This window comes from Cystoisospora suis, assembly GCF_002600585.1.
Source record: "Cystoisospora suis strain Wien I chromosome Unknown contig_4572, whole genome shotgun sequence".
Classification (NCBI taxonomy): Eukaryota; Apicomplexa; class Conoidasida; order Eucoccidiorida; family Sarcocystidae; genus Cystoisospora; species Cystoisospora suis.
The window spans coordinates 22,918-40,334 of NW_027157364.1; the positions used below are offsets into that span (position 1 = coordinate 22,918).

Here is a 17,417-nt window from a genome sequence, read left to right on the forward strand (position 1 = left end):
ACTACTACTACTGCTACTCATACAACAAGGAGAGAGATAGGTCATGTGCCTCTTGTTCTTCTCTCTCTTATAGCTACCCCTTCCATCATGACAGCAATAAACCTCCTCGTCTTCTCCTCTGTCTCCCTTTGCATGCAGCCTATGAATCATATCTTCTAGCAGCTCACTCTTACTAGGGCGACACGTCGTTGATTGCGGAGAAACAGAACAACAACAGCAGCAAAAAGAAGAACATCGAGGACCTTTCAAAGAAGAGAAACCACAACTACTCCGCGAAAGAAGCGATGGACAGCTAGTTCGGCTACCACCACCTCCTCCACCCCCACATATACCATAACTTACCCCCCCCCCNNCCCCACGCAAAATCGTCCCGCCCCCCCCTCGAGGAGAGAAGACATGAGAAGGACGATGATGCTGATGAAGAGGAGCTTCACATGGTCTACTTGCGCAAGTTTCAGGCTTGTCATGAGAAGAGGAGGCAAATCTTTCTTCACAGCCACAAGAAGATGATGGTAAAGAAGAAGAGGACGACGTAAGAGAAGAGGAACACACGCCACGTGTCTCAGGAGTAATGACAGATGAAGTAACTGGTAATGAAGTCATAACAACGGGAAGAGAAGAGGATGAGAGAGAAGAATGAATATCTCCTTCACATCTATCCTTCTGATGAGACAAGAGACTGGCCTTACCATCATCACCACAGTTGATACGCGAGCACGAGCCGCAGGAAGGAGACCTCCCACAGGAGAGACAAGAGGACTCAGGAGACATTTTAGACTGAGTTGCTAGACTTTTAACTGGAGTGCATGAAGACACATAAGAACAACACGAAGATGTCCTCTTCGTACACTGCTGGTCTGGTAAGACCGATAATAATGAAGAAGAAGATGATGATGATGACGCTAGACTCTCTTCTTCTTGTTCTCCTTCTTCAACATTTGTCGTACTACTACTACTGGTACGTTTGCAGCAGGGGCAGCCGCTCTCCTCCTTTGCAATCTTTCCACTTGTCGAAGTAGTCTCTTGTGAACCTAATACAGATGATGATGATGAGATGGTGGCATTCCCTCGACTTTCTTTGCTTCTCTTCTGATCCTCTTCGTTTCTTAGAGGCGAGTTGGCCTCTTCATGAACATCTTCCTGCTTCTTCACAGAACACGTAAACTTCAAGTCTAGGTCGACTGGAGAACAGAGAGAACCCTCCTGCTCCTGCTGCTGGGCTTCACAGGGTGCCTCGTCTGAGGAACGAAGGTATCCATCTGACTGGAAAGAAAATCTTCTCCTCTCACTTGGAGGGGAGAGAGGTGCAACAGCAGCAGCAGAAGAGAGAGATGCACGGCAAGAAAAAGAGACGCCTTGACTATTTATACGTCGCTCTTGCTGTTGAAGTTCCGTGAAGATCTGATCAACTAGAAATCTCCACACTTCTTCTACATCCTAAAGAAAGAAAACAAACAAGAAAACACAGACACTACTGCATTTGAAGAGGACAAGAAGAGAGAAGACACTTGATCTAGTCCACAACTGACAAGCCAGTCTCATCTAAATTCTATATTGACCGCTACTACCCGTAGGGCCCTCCCCGGTGTACATACAACTCATTGAGATCGGCTGGTTCTCCCCCAAGAAAAAGCCGTCTTTTCCTATCACATACATATCTTTCTAACAGAAGACAGTGGAATCACGCGACTCCCGCATCTATCCACATGGAAAGAGTGAACATCATCATCATCACTCGAGTTTACATACACAGCATGACCAGTACAGGGAGGGAGGGCATCAGCTGGAACAGGCACAATAGATACCTCCTACTACCACTACAAGTATCTATCGATTCCTGCCCTAGATACCATAGAAGCTAGGAAGGAAGAAAGAAAGAAGAGCATTCGCCAAGACTCTGCGGCAGTCTTACCAGCTCGGTATCCTGCTGGAAATCTGAGTTGAGCGTCCTCATTTGAGATACAAAGTCGACAGGATAGAGAACATTCTGTTCTTCTTCTGGCTTCTTCACCCACCATCTCTTCGTCTGCAGTTGTCTCTGTAATCTCATTTGCCGTCGTACAGCTTGCTGTTTCTCTTGTGAATCTTCACATACCTCAATGACACTTGCATCCGTACTACCACTACTACTACTTTCAGGTGTATGTACAGCAGCATGATCAACCTTTCCATCACCTTTTTTCTGCTGCTGCTGCTGTCGGTTTGGTTTCTTCTTCTTTTTGTCACCTTCCTTCTCACAATAATTCACCTTTCCATCTCCACTACGGCTTTCCCCCTCATCATCATCATCCACATCAACTATGACCGCGGGGGAGGGGGTACCTGGGCGGCGAGATTTCGTCAAAAATTCGACTACGGGAACAGGCTGCTTATCTCCTCCTCTACTCTCTTCTTCTTTTGCTGTCTCTCTCGAGGAAGCAGAAGAGGATGAAGATGAAGAAAGGAGAGAGGGAGAAGAAGTGGTGTGAGAAGGTTGACGACGATCAGCAACATGAGAGAGATTCTGATGGCTTGGCTTCCCATCTTCACATCGACCTTCGTCTGTGTGTTCACACATAGAGGAAGACGCGAGTCGACCCTCTCCACTCGTATGAGTATCAACGGGAAAGACGGATGATGTATCTCTGCCTATGATCTCTTCCTCTTCTCGGAGACGAGCTGTCTTACAACAGATCTTTCCTGACGAAGATGAAGACATGCGGCCTAAGATATCCGCGACACAGTAGTTCAATGGCCTGCATTTATGGGCATACACACAAGACATACAGACACCTGTCTATGTAACCGTCGTGACAGCAGTACGTCTACAAGATTCTCTCATTCGCTCGGAATACATCGTGAATCGATGGTAATATTTTTCCTCCGGGCCTACTGTACTGACCGACTGAGGCGGCAGAGAGAGAGTAGCTTTATCTGTCCGCACGTGCCATGCTGTCGAGCTTAAGGAATCTTTCACAGCAAGAAGATCAACCACCTACCATAATCCAAGCAGCAGCCCTCCCCTGCTCGCCCCCTAACCTGGCAGATACATCAGTATGCAAGCCTATGAATACACCTCATACATACATATACACACACCACACATGCACACACATACTACAGTCTGTCTCGTAAGTGGACATACATAGCACGCTTGTATGGAGACACACATACACAACCGAAGTCTGATGAACCTTTTCTCTCACGTATACAGCGAGGATGACTATTTTCTCTCTACGTATGTAATACAGTCCACCTACACCTACATATACGAAGATCTCAAACTACACTGAAACTAGGCTCCTGTCAAGTTGGAATTCCTTACGTGTCTGATTTGTTAACAGCTCGCTCAGCTGCTGCTGCAACAGCCACTTCATCAAGCCTTGCTCTTCTTCCCCTTCCATCTTCTTCTTCACTCCTCCATGATTCTCCTCTACTCGTAATAACCTTCTTATCTCTCCATACACATCTCCCATCTTGAAATCTTTCTCTTTTTTCTTCTTCTTGGTCTCCAAGGCGAGAATGAGCTGCCTGGCGATAGTAGCGAGTCAGCAAGCCCCGCTGACGTCGAGCTAGCCGGTGTAGGTACACCACATCCCTCGGCTTGGTACGATCACTCGTATCGGGCGTATGATCAGAAGATTCTGATGGCTTTGAGTCCTTCTGAGATTTCACACGATGTAACCCTCCATACAAACCTGAGAAAGTTCGCGTTGCCGCAAGAGCTTGGAGCAAGACATTAAAACTACATGTCTTTCCCAAATTTAATAGCCCAGGAGGAGGCGCGCGTTCACATTCACATGTCGAGAGAGATTGAGATACTTTTCTTGACTGGAGAAGAGCTTTGTTATTCCTGAGATCTGTTGCGGTATACAAAGGCGAAGACACGACAACTCGGCCGCTTGTAGTGCTGCCGGTGACAGAAGGCCCCATATGAGAGGGGCATTGAAGAGGTGAAGAGAAAGCCTTATGATGACTACTACTACGACTATTATTATTATTATCTTCCGCCTGTCTAGATGGATTGTGAAAAGCTACTTTACTCTTCTGCCGTCCTTTCCGCTCGCCCCCTACTACTCCTGTTGCCGCCATGGTACATTCCTCTCCAGAGTGAGAACCCGCATAAGATACACCGCTCTTAAGAATCGATGCGGGACAGACACACGGTGTAGACACACTCGGTGAATGTGTATCTTCCGAGACTTAATGAGTAACCTCGAAGGAGGGATGATCGACCTCTTCCCTCAGATGAAAACGAGGCGAGAGATCCTTGAGAAATGACCCTGTCCTCCGTCCAGAAGAGGAAAAAGAATTGCTGTACGGTCGAGGAAAACCCAAGCGTCTCCGTACTGTCATACAAGGACAAGGATGCAGAATTTTTTCTTTCCCTTCGGTGGTGTCTAAGAAGAGAAAGGACGACTTCCTCCCACAGACAGGAGGTGCTTGAGAGAAACAACAGGAGCGATTCGGCGGCTGAAAGAAGAGGATATCAAATAGGAGCATCCACATCTGAGAAGGAAAGTAACCAAAAAAGACAGACAAAAGCGAAGAAAACCAAGATCGATGTTCTTGGAGATTCGGGGGAGCAGTAAAGAGGATATGGCTCGAAACGACGGACACCTCGATCGGACTAGTGCTTGTGACGAAGATAGTAAAGGCCAGGGAAGTCGACATGAACCATAGAGGATTCACAGCACGAGACGGAAGGCGCTACCTGAAGGAATCATTTTTACTGAGAGAAAGAAGCCTCCTGCTTCGAGTGGTTCCCTGTTATATCTGTACCATCGTGTCTGCTGATCGAGAGTCTGAATCAGAAAAGACGGATACTAGACACCGTACTAGCGAGGCAAGCGAAGCGGTGCACACGCTCCGTGGACTGGTAATTATATCACAACCTCCTACTACGGCCACTGACAGACGGTGAGGCAATCAGGAGACCGGTCAAATTACATCCAATGACACGTCTAAACGAGCAAGAGGGTAAGACAAGTAAAAGCGCTGACAAGAAGCTCAGCTCTTGTTGGTCATACCACCATTCTCTTTATATGTGAAGTAAAGAAACAGCGAAGCGTGGGTAAGTCGGAGAAAGAAGACGACAGGATCGATTCGAAAGCAAGTTACTGCATCTGCTGCGGTTGCTTCGAGATACTAAAGGAATACTCGATCGATAGTACATCTATGTAGACGCTACTGGAATGAAAGGACTGAAGGAAGACGTGCTCTGAAAGGGGGACGAAGCCAAAGTAAGCAAATGGAAAAAGAGAGAAACACTACGAAGTCCGATGAACTGTATCCCCCCTGCGACCGACTGCAACAGAAAATTTGGCATTCCAGCACCGTCAGCGTCAGCTGTATGTAGCATAGCGCAAAGAAGGCACTTCAACAGTTTCCGAGACTTTTCGACTAGCTTCAGGACTTACCAGTTATCGTGCATCTTGAAGAGGAAGGAAACCAAAAAAAAAAACCAGAAACAGACTTTGTATTAACCAGAGGAAAGCATCTTGTTGAGCTCATACCCTCCCCCCTCCCAGTCGTGGAAAGCCCATCGCCGCCTAGCACCGGTACAACCTTGTTTTAAAGTCCTGAACCCGAAAAGGAAAGAATCCTGCGCATATCTCAGCTGAAGAAAAGTTTCAATGCTCTTGGCAGTCATTGAAATCACTCAAAATACTCGAAAAACAAAGGTTTGTAGTGAAAAATTTAGCTCGACATTTCCAACGGAGAAAAAAGAGAAACGGCGCGCTTCAGCTTCCATATCGCAACCGTCAAGACGCACGACACGGCCAACACTCGAAGGGGGGAGAACAGCACGATGCCATTCTAGTCCAAGAGTTCACGGGGAAGTCACCAGATCGGACCATTACAGCGAGAAAGAGCCGCCCGAAAAAGACGGACTTCGAATTTAGCTAAAAGTTCTAGACGTTAAGGCCGAAAGCAGACGGGGGGGGGAAATGCGGTCTACAGGATCAGGTAGTAGAACACCCCCAAAGAGGGTGAGAAACACAGCGACGCAAGAGGACCCCCTTGGCCGAAAAGGAAAGTAGGAGTTGGGTCTATAAGCCTCTTTTTGGCTTTGCCCTTATTCAATGGTAACAAGTAAAGTGGTGATGATGGTGACGGTGATGACGGGCCTGCTATGCCCCAGACGGCCGTACAGAGAGGGCGACCCGTGTCTGGTGGGGAGGGGCAAAGAAGGTCTCCCGCCAAGAAATGACGCCAGGTCACGACCGCGTCGAAAACTTCCACCAAAGAAACCTAGAGGCAGCAAGAAAAGCACCAGCTAGACGCTGGGGGTGCGTCATCCCGGGGGGTACACTCCTGCCACCGTGCATGTGCCGGTTCCGCCCCGTGTTTTTGCAGATGCTGGCACAGCTGACTGCTCGGGTATCGACCAGGTCATACCCGTGGCTACAGATGTGATGATGACTGACACTGAAAGTCCGGGCCCAAGCTTAGAGAAGACACCGGGAGGGGCGAGCAAGTTTCCGTCCTCGCATCGGAACCCCTATGGCTCGTGTAAATTCCACCCGGACGCAGAGGCGTGAAGTGACTCAGGTTTATGAGTATACTGGATCCCCACCTACATCCTTTGGTCGTGGTTGGAAGCATTCTAAAGACAAGGTGGGAGAGGCAACTATAGAATACTGGGAATTTGAGAAGGAGAAAAGTCACAGTTACCGCTGCGTGGCTTCATTCCGACAACCATCGGTCTCAGAAGAGTTAGGCTAAGAAGCGGAGCCATATCTGTATAGCACAATCCGACATCAGTTTGACTATTGTTGCACTCACGCGCGTTCTTTTTTCTCACGGTTGCCGGTGTGAAAAAGTCTGACCGGGGTGGACAGGCGAGCCCACCATCACGTGTCCACGGAGTGCAGGGCCGGGTCTTCTCCCCTGCGTCCTCGAAAGAACGCGGCTATGAACAACAGAGCCCGTTCTTGACTAAGTGAAGGTGCTTCTTCCAGTAGATGACGTCTGGGCGAAAGGACTGCGGGGCTGGTGTGTGGAGGTCTCCTCAAAAGCAAGCAAGAGGCGGGACACCTTTGTAGTCTGTCCCTCAAGTCGAGTTTTTGCTGTCTACTCGTGCGCAGCTGCCGGGCGCCATATCTTCAGCAGGTCCGCAGCTCGATAGTTCCCTCCGAGTGCCGGACAGGAAAGATTTAGTTTCTTTCTCCTCCGCTGAAGCAGGCGCTCTTCCTGTTACGGGCAGCCGGCCTGCTCAGGGGACCACCGAGCCCTTCGTCGCTATAGCAAACTGTACGGGTGTTTTTTCCCCCAAGCCGCTCAGCCCAGTTCTCCGCTTTTCTGTAACAAATTTTCGAGAGTGTTCAGGTTAGTCCATGAGACACATGCCCTTCCCACATAGCCCTACTAGTACGAGAACGACCGCGCAGCATGTCTCGTTAGAGCGAACTGACTGACCGAAGCTCTATTCTTGCTAAAACAAATCTGCCGCGCCAACAACTTCCGGGACTACTCAAGGACAACTCGCGTAAGCGAGCGGTGAAATGTCCACTCTTGAACTGACGGAGAGCGCGGCGGCCTAGAACATATGTTTCTTTTCGGCGTACCGCGTTCGCCAGTGCGGCTGGAGCGAAAGGTCAATGCAGTCTGTTCTGGCCCTGTACACTGCGCCACGTGGTTACCATTGAGACGTACCACTGCGAGGTTATCGGCGGCCTCACAGAGAGCCAGCAGCCGGTGCTGTTAGGCACGCCTCAACACGATGCCGTCTCGGAGGCCGGCGGTCGGTCAGGCGTCCTGAGTAGGGAATAAAGCCGGTGTTTCAGAGAGGAGAGGATTAGTAACTCTCCGGGCACGACGGTCAACATGGGCACAGCAATCTTCACCGTCACTGACACCACACCGGTTCGCAATGTCGTCAAAGGTGTTGTCGCGGGGTCGCACCTTCTTGCTGCCATTTGCCTCGTCCTCTCACGAGCGCGGTATCGACGGGAGGAAAGTTAAATTTCCCGCTGAGCTGAGTAGATGACAAGCACGGACCTCGATTCCTCTTCGGGGGCACTTGCCTATTCGTGACACAGTGGGTCTGGGGGCATGGTCCGGTTCAGCTAGCAGATTCAACTGCTGATTTCAACCGCAAAGAAGCTTATTTCCGGGGGCGTTCGCACAGCCGTAGAGGGCGTTGTGAGAGTCCAGCACCTGCGCCGAACACACAGTGCCGATCTGCGCTGCTTCGCAACGAAGAGGAGCTCAGCATCGCCGGGGACGCGGTCCCTTGGAGTCACTCGAACTGTCGTATCGTATCACTTGTGGCTTCTCCAGACTTTCTCGCCCCTCGTTCTTGAATCTTGCCAGCACATCGTGCGGAAAGGGGATTCAGCGAGGCTATTGGCTGATGCGCCTCTGCCGATCAGGGCGTCCCCTCGGATGTGCGCAGTCCAGATTCAGCCGCGTCTCGGTCTGCCTTCTCTTGCGGAGCATCCATCTCACGGGTGACTTCGGTTTCGGGATGTCTGAGAGCCGCGGCGGGAAACAACGCGGAGAGTTTCTCGTTAGCATCTGTAGCCGTAGCTTTCGTGCAATCCAGTTCTTGCTGTCGCTAGACTCGTTGCCTGTGCTCCACCAGATTCTCTGCTGTTGTCCCCTTTTGACGGGAAGCTGTGTTTCTGCTTTGTCGGGCTCCCGTACGCTGAAAACTCTACCCCCGTCGGTCGTACTAGCTTCTGTGTCGCTCTGTTCCGGGCTCGCCATGATTTTTCCTCCAAAAGAGAGACCGGGCAGAACAGTTGCAACGTGTCGTCTACGCGGTGGGCTCGTCGGCGTTGTCCAAGGCTGTCCCAACAACCATGAAACTCTGATATGCGGGTTTCGGCTACACTGTAGCCAGATCCCAGTGTTGCCGTCGGGACGTGCCGGAGTCGTTAGCCAGGAGGCCGCGAAAGGCTTAAGTCCCTTCTCTTGCGAAGAAGCCCAACCTACTCACTGAATCAGCGTGTCTGTCTCTCAACAGGTTGGCAGCTTTGTTTTTGTGCTTTTACACCATCCACCGCTGCAACGGTGGCGCCGCGGAGTTCGTCACCGTGCTCCTCGAGCAGATCTTATGCTTTCTCGAATACAACAGACTTGACTTTTCGGACTCACCGCCTGTTTGGTGACTGCTTCTCACGCTGCCCCTGCCCGGTCTCCGAAGGCATGCTGCTAATTAATGGGACGGCCCTTCCGACGGACGCTGCCCACCGGGCCCATGCCCGAGCCAGTGTTGCTCGCAATGAAGGTAGAGAGGGCAAGCAGCATATTTCGACAAACCATATCAGCAAGCGGCAAAGGGAGCCCAGGCAACGGCTGATCTCTGAGACCGTAGAGGCATGAGACGACCTAAGCCGTTGCCTCGGGGCGCGACTGGCGCAAGGTGGAGGTGCCTGTCTTGAGGGATGGCTGGACGATCGATGTGTCCTCTTTACTCCGAGATCGGCAAGGCGCGGCGACTATTCAGCTTGCCCTCGGTGGGCATCTTACGTGACAATCCGCTCAGACAATGAGACGCTTTCACGCAAAGCTATGTTCCGCTGACTGTCCTTCTCCTGGGTGTATGTAACTAACGGCCGCGGGACAAGACATCAGAAGGTGCCCGGCCTTGTCCTAGTGACACGAGGGGGAATCCTGCTTGGGGAAGTCCTTCCTTCAGCATGACCCAATGCCAGATATGAGTGGAGATTTGCCACTATTCCATCAAAGTCCAGTCAAAAACCCCGTATAGCACCCACAAGAAGTCGAGAAAAATCCGGGATACAACTGTCACTGCACCAATGTCCTTTTCTTCGATGTTGCTTTTGTTCGACGAGAGACAGCGACAAACCAAGCGACCCCGGCACAACGGCTTGAAACGCCTTTCTTCCATCATGGGGACTCTGTTGGAGGAAGCGGCCACGCCAGCAATCGCCCCGCTATTTTGTTTGCATTACCTTCGCCGCGGTGTGCAACACTAGCAAAATTTATCGATTCACATCCGTCACTGCCAGATCACTGTTAGACTCGGGTCGTCCTAACACTCATCCTGAGTCATCCTTCTCCGCCGACGTGTTCTGTCATTAATTTCAACGCTGCCTTGGCCCCACCCTCCTAAACCGCCTGACAGTACTTGAAAAAACAAATTTAGCTATACAAATACTAGAAAGGGGTTGCGGAAAGAAAGAGCCGTCTACTCCCAGCGACACTGACAGCCCCGGAAGTGCCTCCCTCTACCTTTCTGGTCTTTCATGCTGCTTGTTTCTCCATGGAAAGAAGTACAGATCAAGCTGGAATCGAAGCGGTCCTTTATGGCGCGCTCTATTACCGAACTTCATACCACGCTCACGGGCTGCCCCTTCGGCAACACCCACTCACGATACTGCACATTTCTGTACAACAACGGGGGCTCCTGCTCTCGGCTGCAGAGCGAACAGGGTAGAGCCTCATGAGGGCGCTGCGTTTAGTTTACGTTACTAGTGTTACTTGCTGTGTCATTCTAAAATTTTCCACGTCCTACTACTTATTCTCTCTTTACTTCTACCGGCGTCTTCAAGAAGGCAGATGAACACTTTGTAAACGCGTGGCAACAGCTTCAGGAGTGTGATTGAGGTGTCCGGATGGCAGAAGTGGTAGTAGCTAGCTCTTTTTGATGAGAAACCAACTAGCTAGCCTTGGTTGGCGATGAAGGCTCTCGGGACTGAAGAAAGTCACGAGTAGACTGAAGAAGAATAATTTTTTACTGCTTGTTCTTTTTCTTCGAGCTGTGATCTTGTTCTTTTTCTAGTAAACTACTATACAGATGAGGAGACCCCAGACTGTACACACGTGTTGCAGCTTTGCGGAATTCCTGTATGCTCTCAATATCTGACCAGCTATTTCGAAGACGCCAGAGGGGGTGAGAGCTTTCAGACGTATCAAGCTGAAAGCAACAACAAGCACCAAACAGGAAACGGTGGTGGCGTCAATCACGGAGAAGCAACCCGTGGCCGGAGTTCCTCCGCCGCCTCGGCACCGCCTCTCGTGTAATGCTATGTCCACAGCTGCAGTAACCCGTAGCTACACCTGTAGTAACATCAGCTATACGTTTACATAGAATTTTGTCTTCTTCAGAAGACTAACTCCGGATATCTTTTGTTATACTGCGCGGTTAGGACCTACCACATACACCTCTATACGTACAGCTGGATAGTTGGAGTAAGTACAAAGTGCACTGAATACAACTCCATACATACATGCGAGCATGTACCTTCCGAACTGGGACTTACCGACACTGTCCGCCGATTGTAGGAAAGCTACTTATGACTGCTCTTATTACCTCTGACGGCTATCGAGAAATTTCACTTCTCATCGCACGTCCTTTCACAACTCTCCTTTGTGTGCTCCAGTGACCCTTTAGACTTTTCGTCTACTGTAAGCTGCACAGAATAGACTCCGTCACCCAGGACGCGTCTTTCCTCATACATATGTAGACGCATTCCTTCTCTTGTATTAATTCCCGTGAAACAAGTGACTGCGGAAAACCGTAAGACCACGCGTGAGATGTGATCTACAAAACCACCTTTCTTATCAACCTTTCTGACGGAGCCTGTCCATAGGGTCGTTAGAAATTGAAGCAGAAGTTTCTACGTGAAGAGCGCCGCATAAGACACTGCCGCCCCTGATATGTCAGTGAGAAGATCTTGCTTATCGTTCTTACCTTCGTCATATCAAGACTTCCTCGTTCATGGTAGAATCGCTGTGTAAAGTTGCACGTATCATCTGGCGAAGACAGCATTAGTCCGTCTTCAAGTAGTATGGCTCCTGTATCCTTTGTCGGCTGTCTTCTTCCTCTTCCACCGCTTTCCTTATTGTGGCTTTCACTTCCTCTTGTTTTATACTCACGATAATAGAAGGGAGAAGTACCACTGACCTCGGGTGTCTCTGCATCTCCCCTCTCTGCCCCTCTCTTTCTGGTTACAGGAAAGCCAGTGCTTAGCTCGATGACTAGCCATGGGCTGGTTACGATGTAATTCAGAAAGAAGTCTTTCACGTTCTCTAGTGTTAGAGACCTGTACGTTCAGCAGTCGGGACACATAGACATATACATCAAAGGAGAGAAAATAAGAGGAGCCTGGCAAGTAAGGAAGAACATCCTGCGAGACAGGATCGATTCTGTAACATTGAGAAGTGCATGGGCTGAGGAGAAAGAGAAGGAAGACTTTCTCACGAAGTCACGTGACGGAGTCAACCCTCTCGAGATGTCTACAAACTCGTAGGAGTTGCCATTCACAACAGAATGAATGACTGCTGTACATACACACACACCCATCTGTAGCGATACATGGAAATACACGCTGAATCGTGTAGCAGAGATACACGAGAACCATCTATGTATCTATCTTGGCGCAGGAGTTTATCCCCACGAGAGATACAAGAAAACGCGCAAAGTCTTCTCTATGGATTGGAAGGATTGTACACATGCGTCGAGATAAATATGAACACTAGAGGTACATGCCCAAGACCTATCTTGACGACTAACGTAGAGCTTCAAAATGCTAAGATCGGTGAAGAGAATACAATCCTCCAGTTTACAGTCTCCGACGGGGCTCCACAATACAAAACCTTGTATATGAAGTTCCCACAGGTATCTGAACTATCTTCTCCGTTCAACTTCAAAATAGTCGGTACGGACACCGCTCAGAGAGAAAGGAGCACACCCCTTGTGATCTCATATGAGGTGTATATACACCCCCTGGACCCCTACTTAAGCACACACCCTTCCCCTTCACACCAGCAACGGTTTCGAGGGAAGAAAACCAAGGGGTTTCCGACGCATATGAGAGATTCTTGAAGAGGGGAGACCCTGCATGTCTATGGCTCTTACCGTATCTTTCTAGCAATTCTTTCTCTTGTATCAAACTGATAACTTCGGTTTCGAATTTCATTGACAAAAACCCAGACATCTGCTGGAATAAAAGGTCGATCATAGAAACGAGGATGATTCTTATTCATCGTTGTTTCTTCTTCTTTTTCTTGTCTCTTATCATTCTTCATCTTATGCTGGTCTCCTTGTGCTCTTCCTGAGTGGCCATCCCCCTGGCCTTCGCCTTCTTGATCCTCCTCTACGTCACCAACGACAGACCTCTTCTCTGTTTTCATGCTGTCTTTCCTCTTCATCTCCTCTTTCGCTTTGTCCTCTCTTGAAGGTGAGTTCTCTCTCTTCTTCTTTGACGGACTGGAAGAAGGAAAAGATGAGAGAGAAGAAGAAGACGACGTGTCTCCAGGAATTGAAGAGGTAGTATGAAAGAATCTGTGAAGATAATGCTCAGCTTCCCAGGGGTACAACATAAGAAGATTTCGAACAGCCTTTTCACGCGCCTCATGAAATCTCTCGATATTCACTAGAACAAAGAAGCCAGAATCTGCAAAGGCGCGAAACCGTCGTGGATCGAAAGCACCAAGCATTGACATACCATCTACGAGGCCCCATCCTCCTCCGCCTCCTCCTATCTCTTCTCCTTTTCCTTCATCTTCGTCGTCTTCTCTTTCTCTTCTTCTTTCTCCATACCCCTCTCCTTCTCTTTCTACTTCTTCTTCGTCATCATCTTCATCTTCGTCGTCTTCTCTTTCTCCTGCTGGTCTTTTCAGATCTTCTTTTCTGCGAAAATCTTGGTCTTCAGCATTCCGGCTTCTATTAGCCTGGCTTTCCGGAAGTCTGCTGCAGAATCTTTTCTTCTCTCCTTGTCCCATGACAGAAGACGGCTCATCATCTTCATCGTCTTCCTCTTCATCACTGTTACCGCTTCCTGAGACCAAGCTCCACAGAGTCTCTCGTACACTTGCTAGATAGCCCCAGAGTGTCCCTTCGTCTCCTCCTTTTCTTCTTCCTCCTCTCCGTCCCTCTTGTGCATCCAGACTTTTTGGACTCATCTTTTTCTTCTTTGGTCGACAAGAGAAACCCTCGTCTTCTTCCCCTTCTTCATTCTTCTTCACAAAACTCTTCTCCCTTCCAGGCCCCTCTTGATTCCTCGTCGTCTTCTGCAGTCCCTCCTGCTGGAGCCTTGCCCCCCCCTTACCATTGTCGCCCCCCTTCTTTACTGCGATATTTCCTCCTTCTCCTTTTCCCCTTCCCGTATTCTTATGAACTTTGTGTTGTGCTTCTTCTCCACCTCCTTCTGTCTGCCTTGATGAAGATTTCTTCTTCTTCTCTTCTCCTTTCTCTCTTCTCCCTCGCCCCCCTGCTGTCGCATGTTTCCCATCTAAGATCACGAAGTTTGTGCCAGGGTGAGGATGAGAGTAAGAAGTCTTGAAGAAGTCTCTCCGCAAGAGAACCGTCTCTCCGTCAGGAAGAGAAGAAATTGCTTCTAGCTCGGAAGGGGTCGAGCCGTAGGCGAAATGAGCTGAAGAAGAAAAGTTCGAGTAAGAAGAAGGTTCATAGCTAGGAGGAGAGGGAGAGAGATTACCGCCTCCCCCTCCTGTCCCTCCTCCTTCGAAATAAGGAAAGAAAAGAAGATCAGCAACATCTTGAAGACGTGCAAAAATTCCTGCCTGGGCAAAGATCCATGCCTCAGCTCGCTCGGTTACGACACATGCTGGAAGATTATACGCATGCAGCTCTAGGAGGAAGGAACTCAAACCTGTAGGCTGAGGAGATCAAAAAAGAGCCGAGAAGGAAGCGATCGATGATGAGAATACACACACAACACACATGAGCTTTCATAGAAATATGAACCGCTCAGCCACGCATCTTACACCACCAGATCTATGATGAGATACATAGATAGACAGATATGTCGAGAGACAGATACCTATATATATATCTATATACGTGTATACGGACAGAAAGAGACCGGCAGTTGTAGCAATGGGCATGCAGCTGTAAGGCTGCCCCTGGGTCTCATTCACACGTCTAGACAACTAGAAGGCACCACTCACTCAGGCCTTTCGGTCGTCTGCTTGTATGAGAATTCGAACGCGCCGTCTTTCCCTACAGCTGAGAGAAAGAAGCAACATCTCCTATAAGATCTCTGGAGTAAACAAGGACTAGGCTTCCCTTCAGAACAATGGTTTCTTCATCTCCTATTCCTCACATTCTAGCTAGCTATCTTCATCAACAACTGGATTCTTCGAGATCCTTTTCTATAGAGTTTACTCCAACTTACTTCATGTTGAAAAGAGAAACTAAGAGTGTGACAGATTTCTTCAAGAGCGCAGAGGTGTCTGTACAGGGGATACGCCAGCATGACTTCAAGCACCACAGCTGCCGCTAGCTCATCGTCGTTTAGCTCGCCAAGCTGAAGGAGGGAGAAGGACACGAAAAGGTAGAAACACAATACACACACATACTACATTATCCCATCTACAAGCACCCAAGATCTTTCAGCGCAACGTGATCCCGCCGCACAGATAAGGCGATCTGTCAGTCGCAAGACAAACAGGAAACCTGACAGCTTGTCTCGGATCCACCCCATTCTAGGATGTCTCAGGCAGGATAGCACCAGAAAGAATAGACAAAGGAGAGAAAGCATACTGGCAGATTCCTCTTCAGCTTCTTCTATTCTTTCGTGTCGTCAGCATGCTGTAAGACTAGATACAGAGATTTACAAGTAGACGAATACGTTCATGTGTGCGTATATATATATATATAGGAGGAGAGAAAGAATCGTACGTATGCAAATGCTACAGAGACTTGCACCGGCATTCTACACTTAGAAGAGGGAAAAAGGCGATTACCTTCTTTCCTGTGCGGTTCGCTTTGTTTGTTTGGAAGCTTCAGACTGGATGAGGAGAGATCAACTACCGATATATCTTGTGAAGACGCCCTGCTCTACGAGAGATCTACCTATCTATCTATCTAAGAGAAAGCATCTGTACGTACAGACATACATACAACAGGTAAGTGAGGAAAAATTTACATCTCTCATAGTCATAGTGGGGGAACCTTCTTCTTTTCCTGTCCTGCTTTTCTCCTGTTCTTTTCTTCTTTACCTCAATCCTGATAGCCGTCGTCTGAAGACTGCTGCTCGTCGCTCCCTTTTCCTGGCCTGGCGATGACGAAGACGAAGATGCCTTAGTACTAGCGCTATTCCCCGACAGATTTCTTCCTTTCGTAGAAGCTTCGCTCCTCGAATTCTCTCCTATCCCTCCATGAGACCGATGCGAAGAAGACTGAAGAGACTGTCTTTGATTGAGGTTCACGTTTTCACCACTTCCCCCACCATTTCTCGATTGCTGTTGTCTCTCATAAGACGTTTTTTTCTCCGCTTCAGATATCTGTTGGTATCCCCCGTTACTACTGCTACTATGATGATGCGACGAAGATGTTTTCGATCGATGCGAAGGCCTATTCTTGGAGCTCGGAGAGTCTCCTTGATCTTCATGTGTATCTACTTCCTCTAGTTCATATTTCTCATTGTTGATCCTATGTTTGCTGGCATGAGACGGATGTGAAGAATCTTTCTTTCTACTGTCGGCTCCTGAACTACCACTACTAGTACTACTATTCCCTCCTTGTCCCTGTCCTCCCCCTGTGGTCATCGACGATGCTCGAGATTTTCCGATGAGACTTGAAGGCCCAAGACCACAGAGACGATGAGCGTAACTAGATGAAAATTCACCTCCTTCAGCGACTTCATCATAGTGTAGTCGTAGTCGGTATCGGGGGATAGCTGGAAGGGCTTTACCTGAACCTCGTCTCCATATTTGTTTCTCAAGAAACGGCGGGGCTGGATGCATGCGTTTCATTGAGATGGTAGGATCGTCGTAGAGCTCTTGTGCACTAGGCAACCGGCGTACGTCAAGATGTGAAGCTACTCGGTTCAACAGACGCTTCGCTGTCTTCTCATTCATATCACCCTGGACGACATGGAAAGAGAGATGGCAAAAAGACAGAAAACCAAAGGAGCATGTAGACGATAGACCTGCTCAAGTCGACGTGCTGTGAGAAAAGACACGGAACACGTTTACAGAGAAAGAGAGACTCCACAAAACCTCTGTACACATACATACATGTCGAGAGAGGTAAACTTCATTTCTCTTCCAGCGAATGAGTGGGGGAGGAGGTGAGGCGTAAGATTGAGGCGAGTACTTGGCCGTGCGAGGCTCTATGTATAGAAGCACGAAGTAATTGACGTGATGACAGTCACGAGTCCATCTGTAACGGCGAATGTATCTATACGCTCCCGCAGCACCCCGTTCATTAGGCGTAAGTTAGCTGGGCCCTAAAATCTGCAGTAGACTTGGTCACTTTTCCGCAGCAACAAAACACATGAAACTTTTCACACATCCGAGTGTATTCTATTGGCGAGAACGGGAAAGAAACACCTTCGCTTTCATGGAATGCCCACACGACGAACCACCCAGATAGACAGAACATGCTCAAAACCATCGAACGTACATACACATGACAATGACCGAGTGTACATACACCTGACGATAACCGAGCGTACATACACCTGACGATGACCGAGTGTACATACACCTGACGA

At 49.0% G+C, this 17,417-nt stretch overlaps 2 protein-coding genes across 2 annotated transcripts in view; both read right to left on the minus strand.

Annotated features, from left to right (window-relative positions):
- CSUI_008237 (ubiquitin carboxyl-terminal hydrolase) overlaps positions 1-6,177 on the minus strand; it is a 16,595-nt gene extending 10,418 nt beyond the window's left edge. The window contains exons 1-3 of the mRNA XM_068068371.1: positions 3,305-6,177; positions 1,913-2,735; positions 1-1,437 (exon numbers count right to left, since the gene is read on the minus strand). The exon at positions 1-1,437 is cut by the window's left edge and continues 9,012 nt beyond it. Of these exons, the coding sequence (XP_067919655.1) occupies positions 1-1,437; positions 1,913-2,735; positions 3,305-4,071 (3,027 nt within the window). The 5' untranslated portion in view covers positions 4,072-6,177. The remainder of the gene's footprint in view (positions 1,438-1,912; positions 2,736-3,304) is intronic.
- A 1,159-nt stretch (positions 6,178-7,336) lies between these two features.
- The window catches only part of CSUI_008238 (uncharacterized protein), a gene marked incomplete at its 5' end in the record, with an annotated part of 18,945 nt that continues 8,864 nt past the window's right edge, over positions 7,337-17,417 (minus strand). The window contains 5 exons of the mRNA XM_068068372.1: positions 7,337-10,870; positions 11,648-11,999; positions 12,815-14,574; positions 15,093-15,224; positions 15,919-16,785. Coding sequence (XP_067919656.1) covers positions 10,688-10,870; positions 11,648-11,999; positions 12,815-14,574; positions 15,093-15,224; positions 15,919-16,785 — 3,294 coding nt within the window. The remainder of the gene's footprint in view (positions 10,871-11,647; positions 12,000-12,814; positions 14,575-15,092; positions 15,225-15,918; positions 16,786-17,417) is intronic.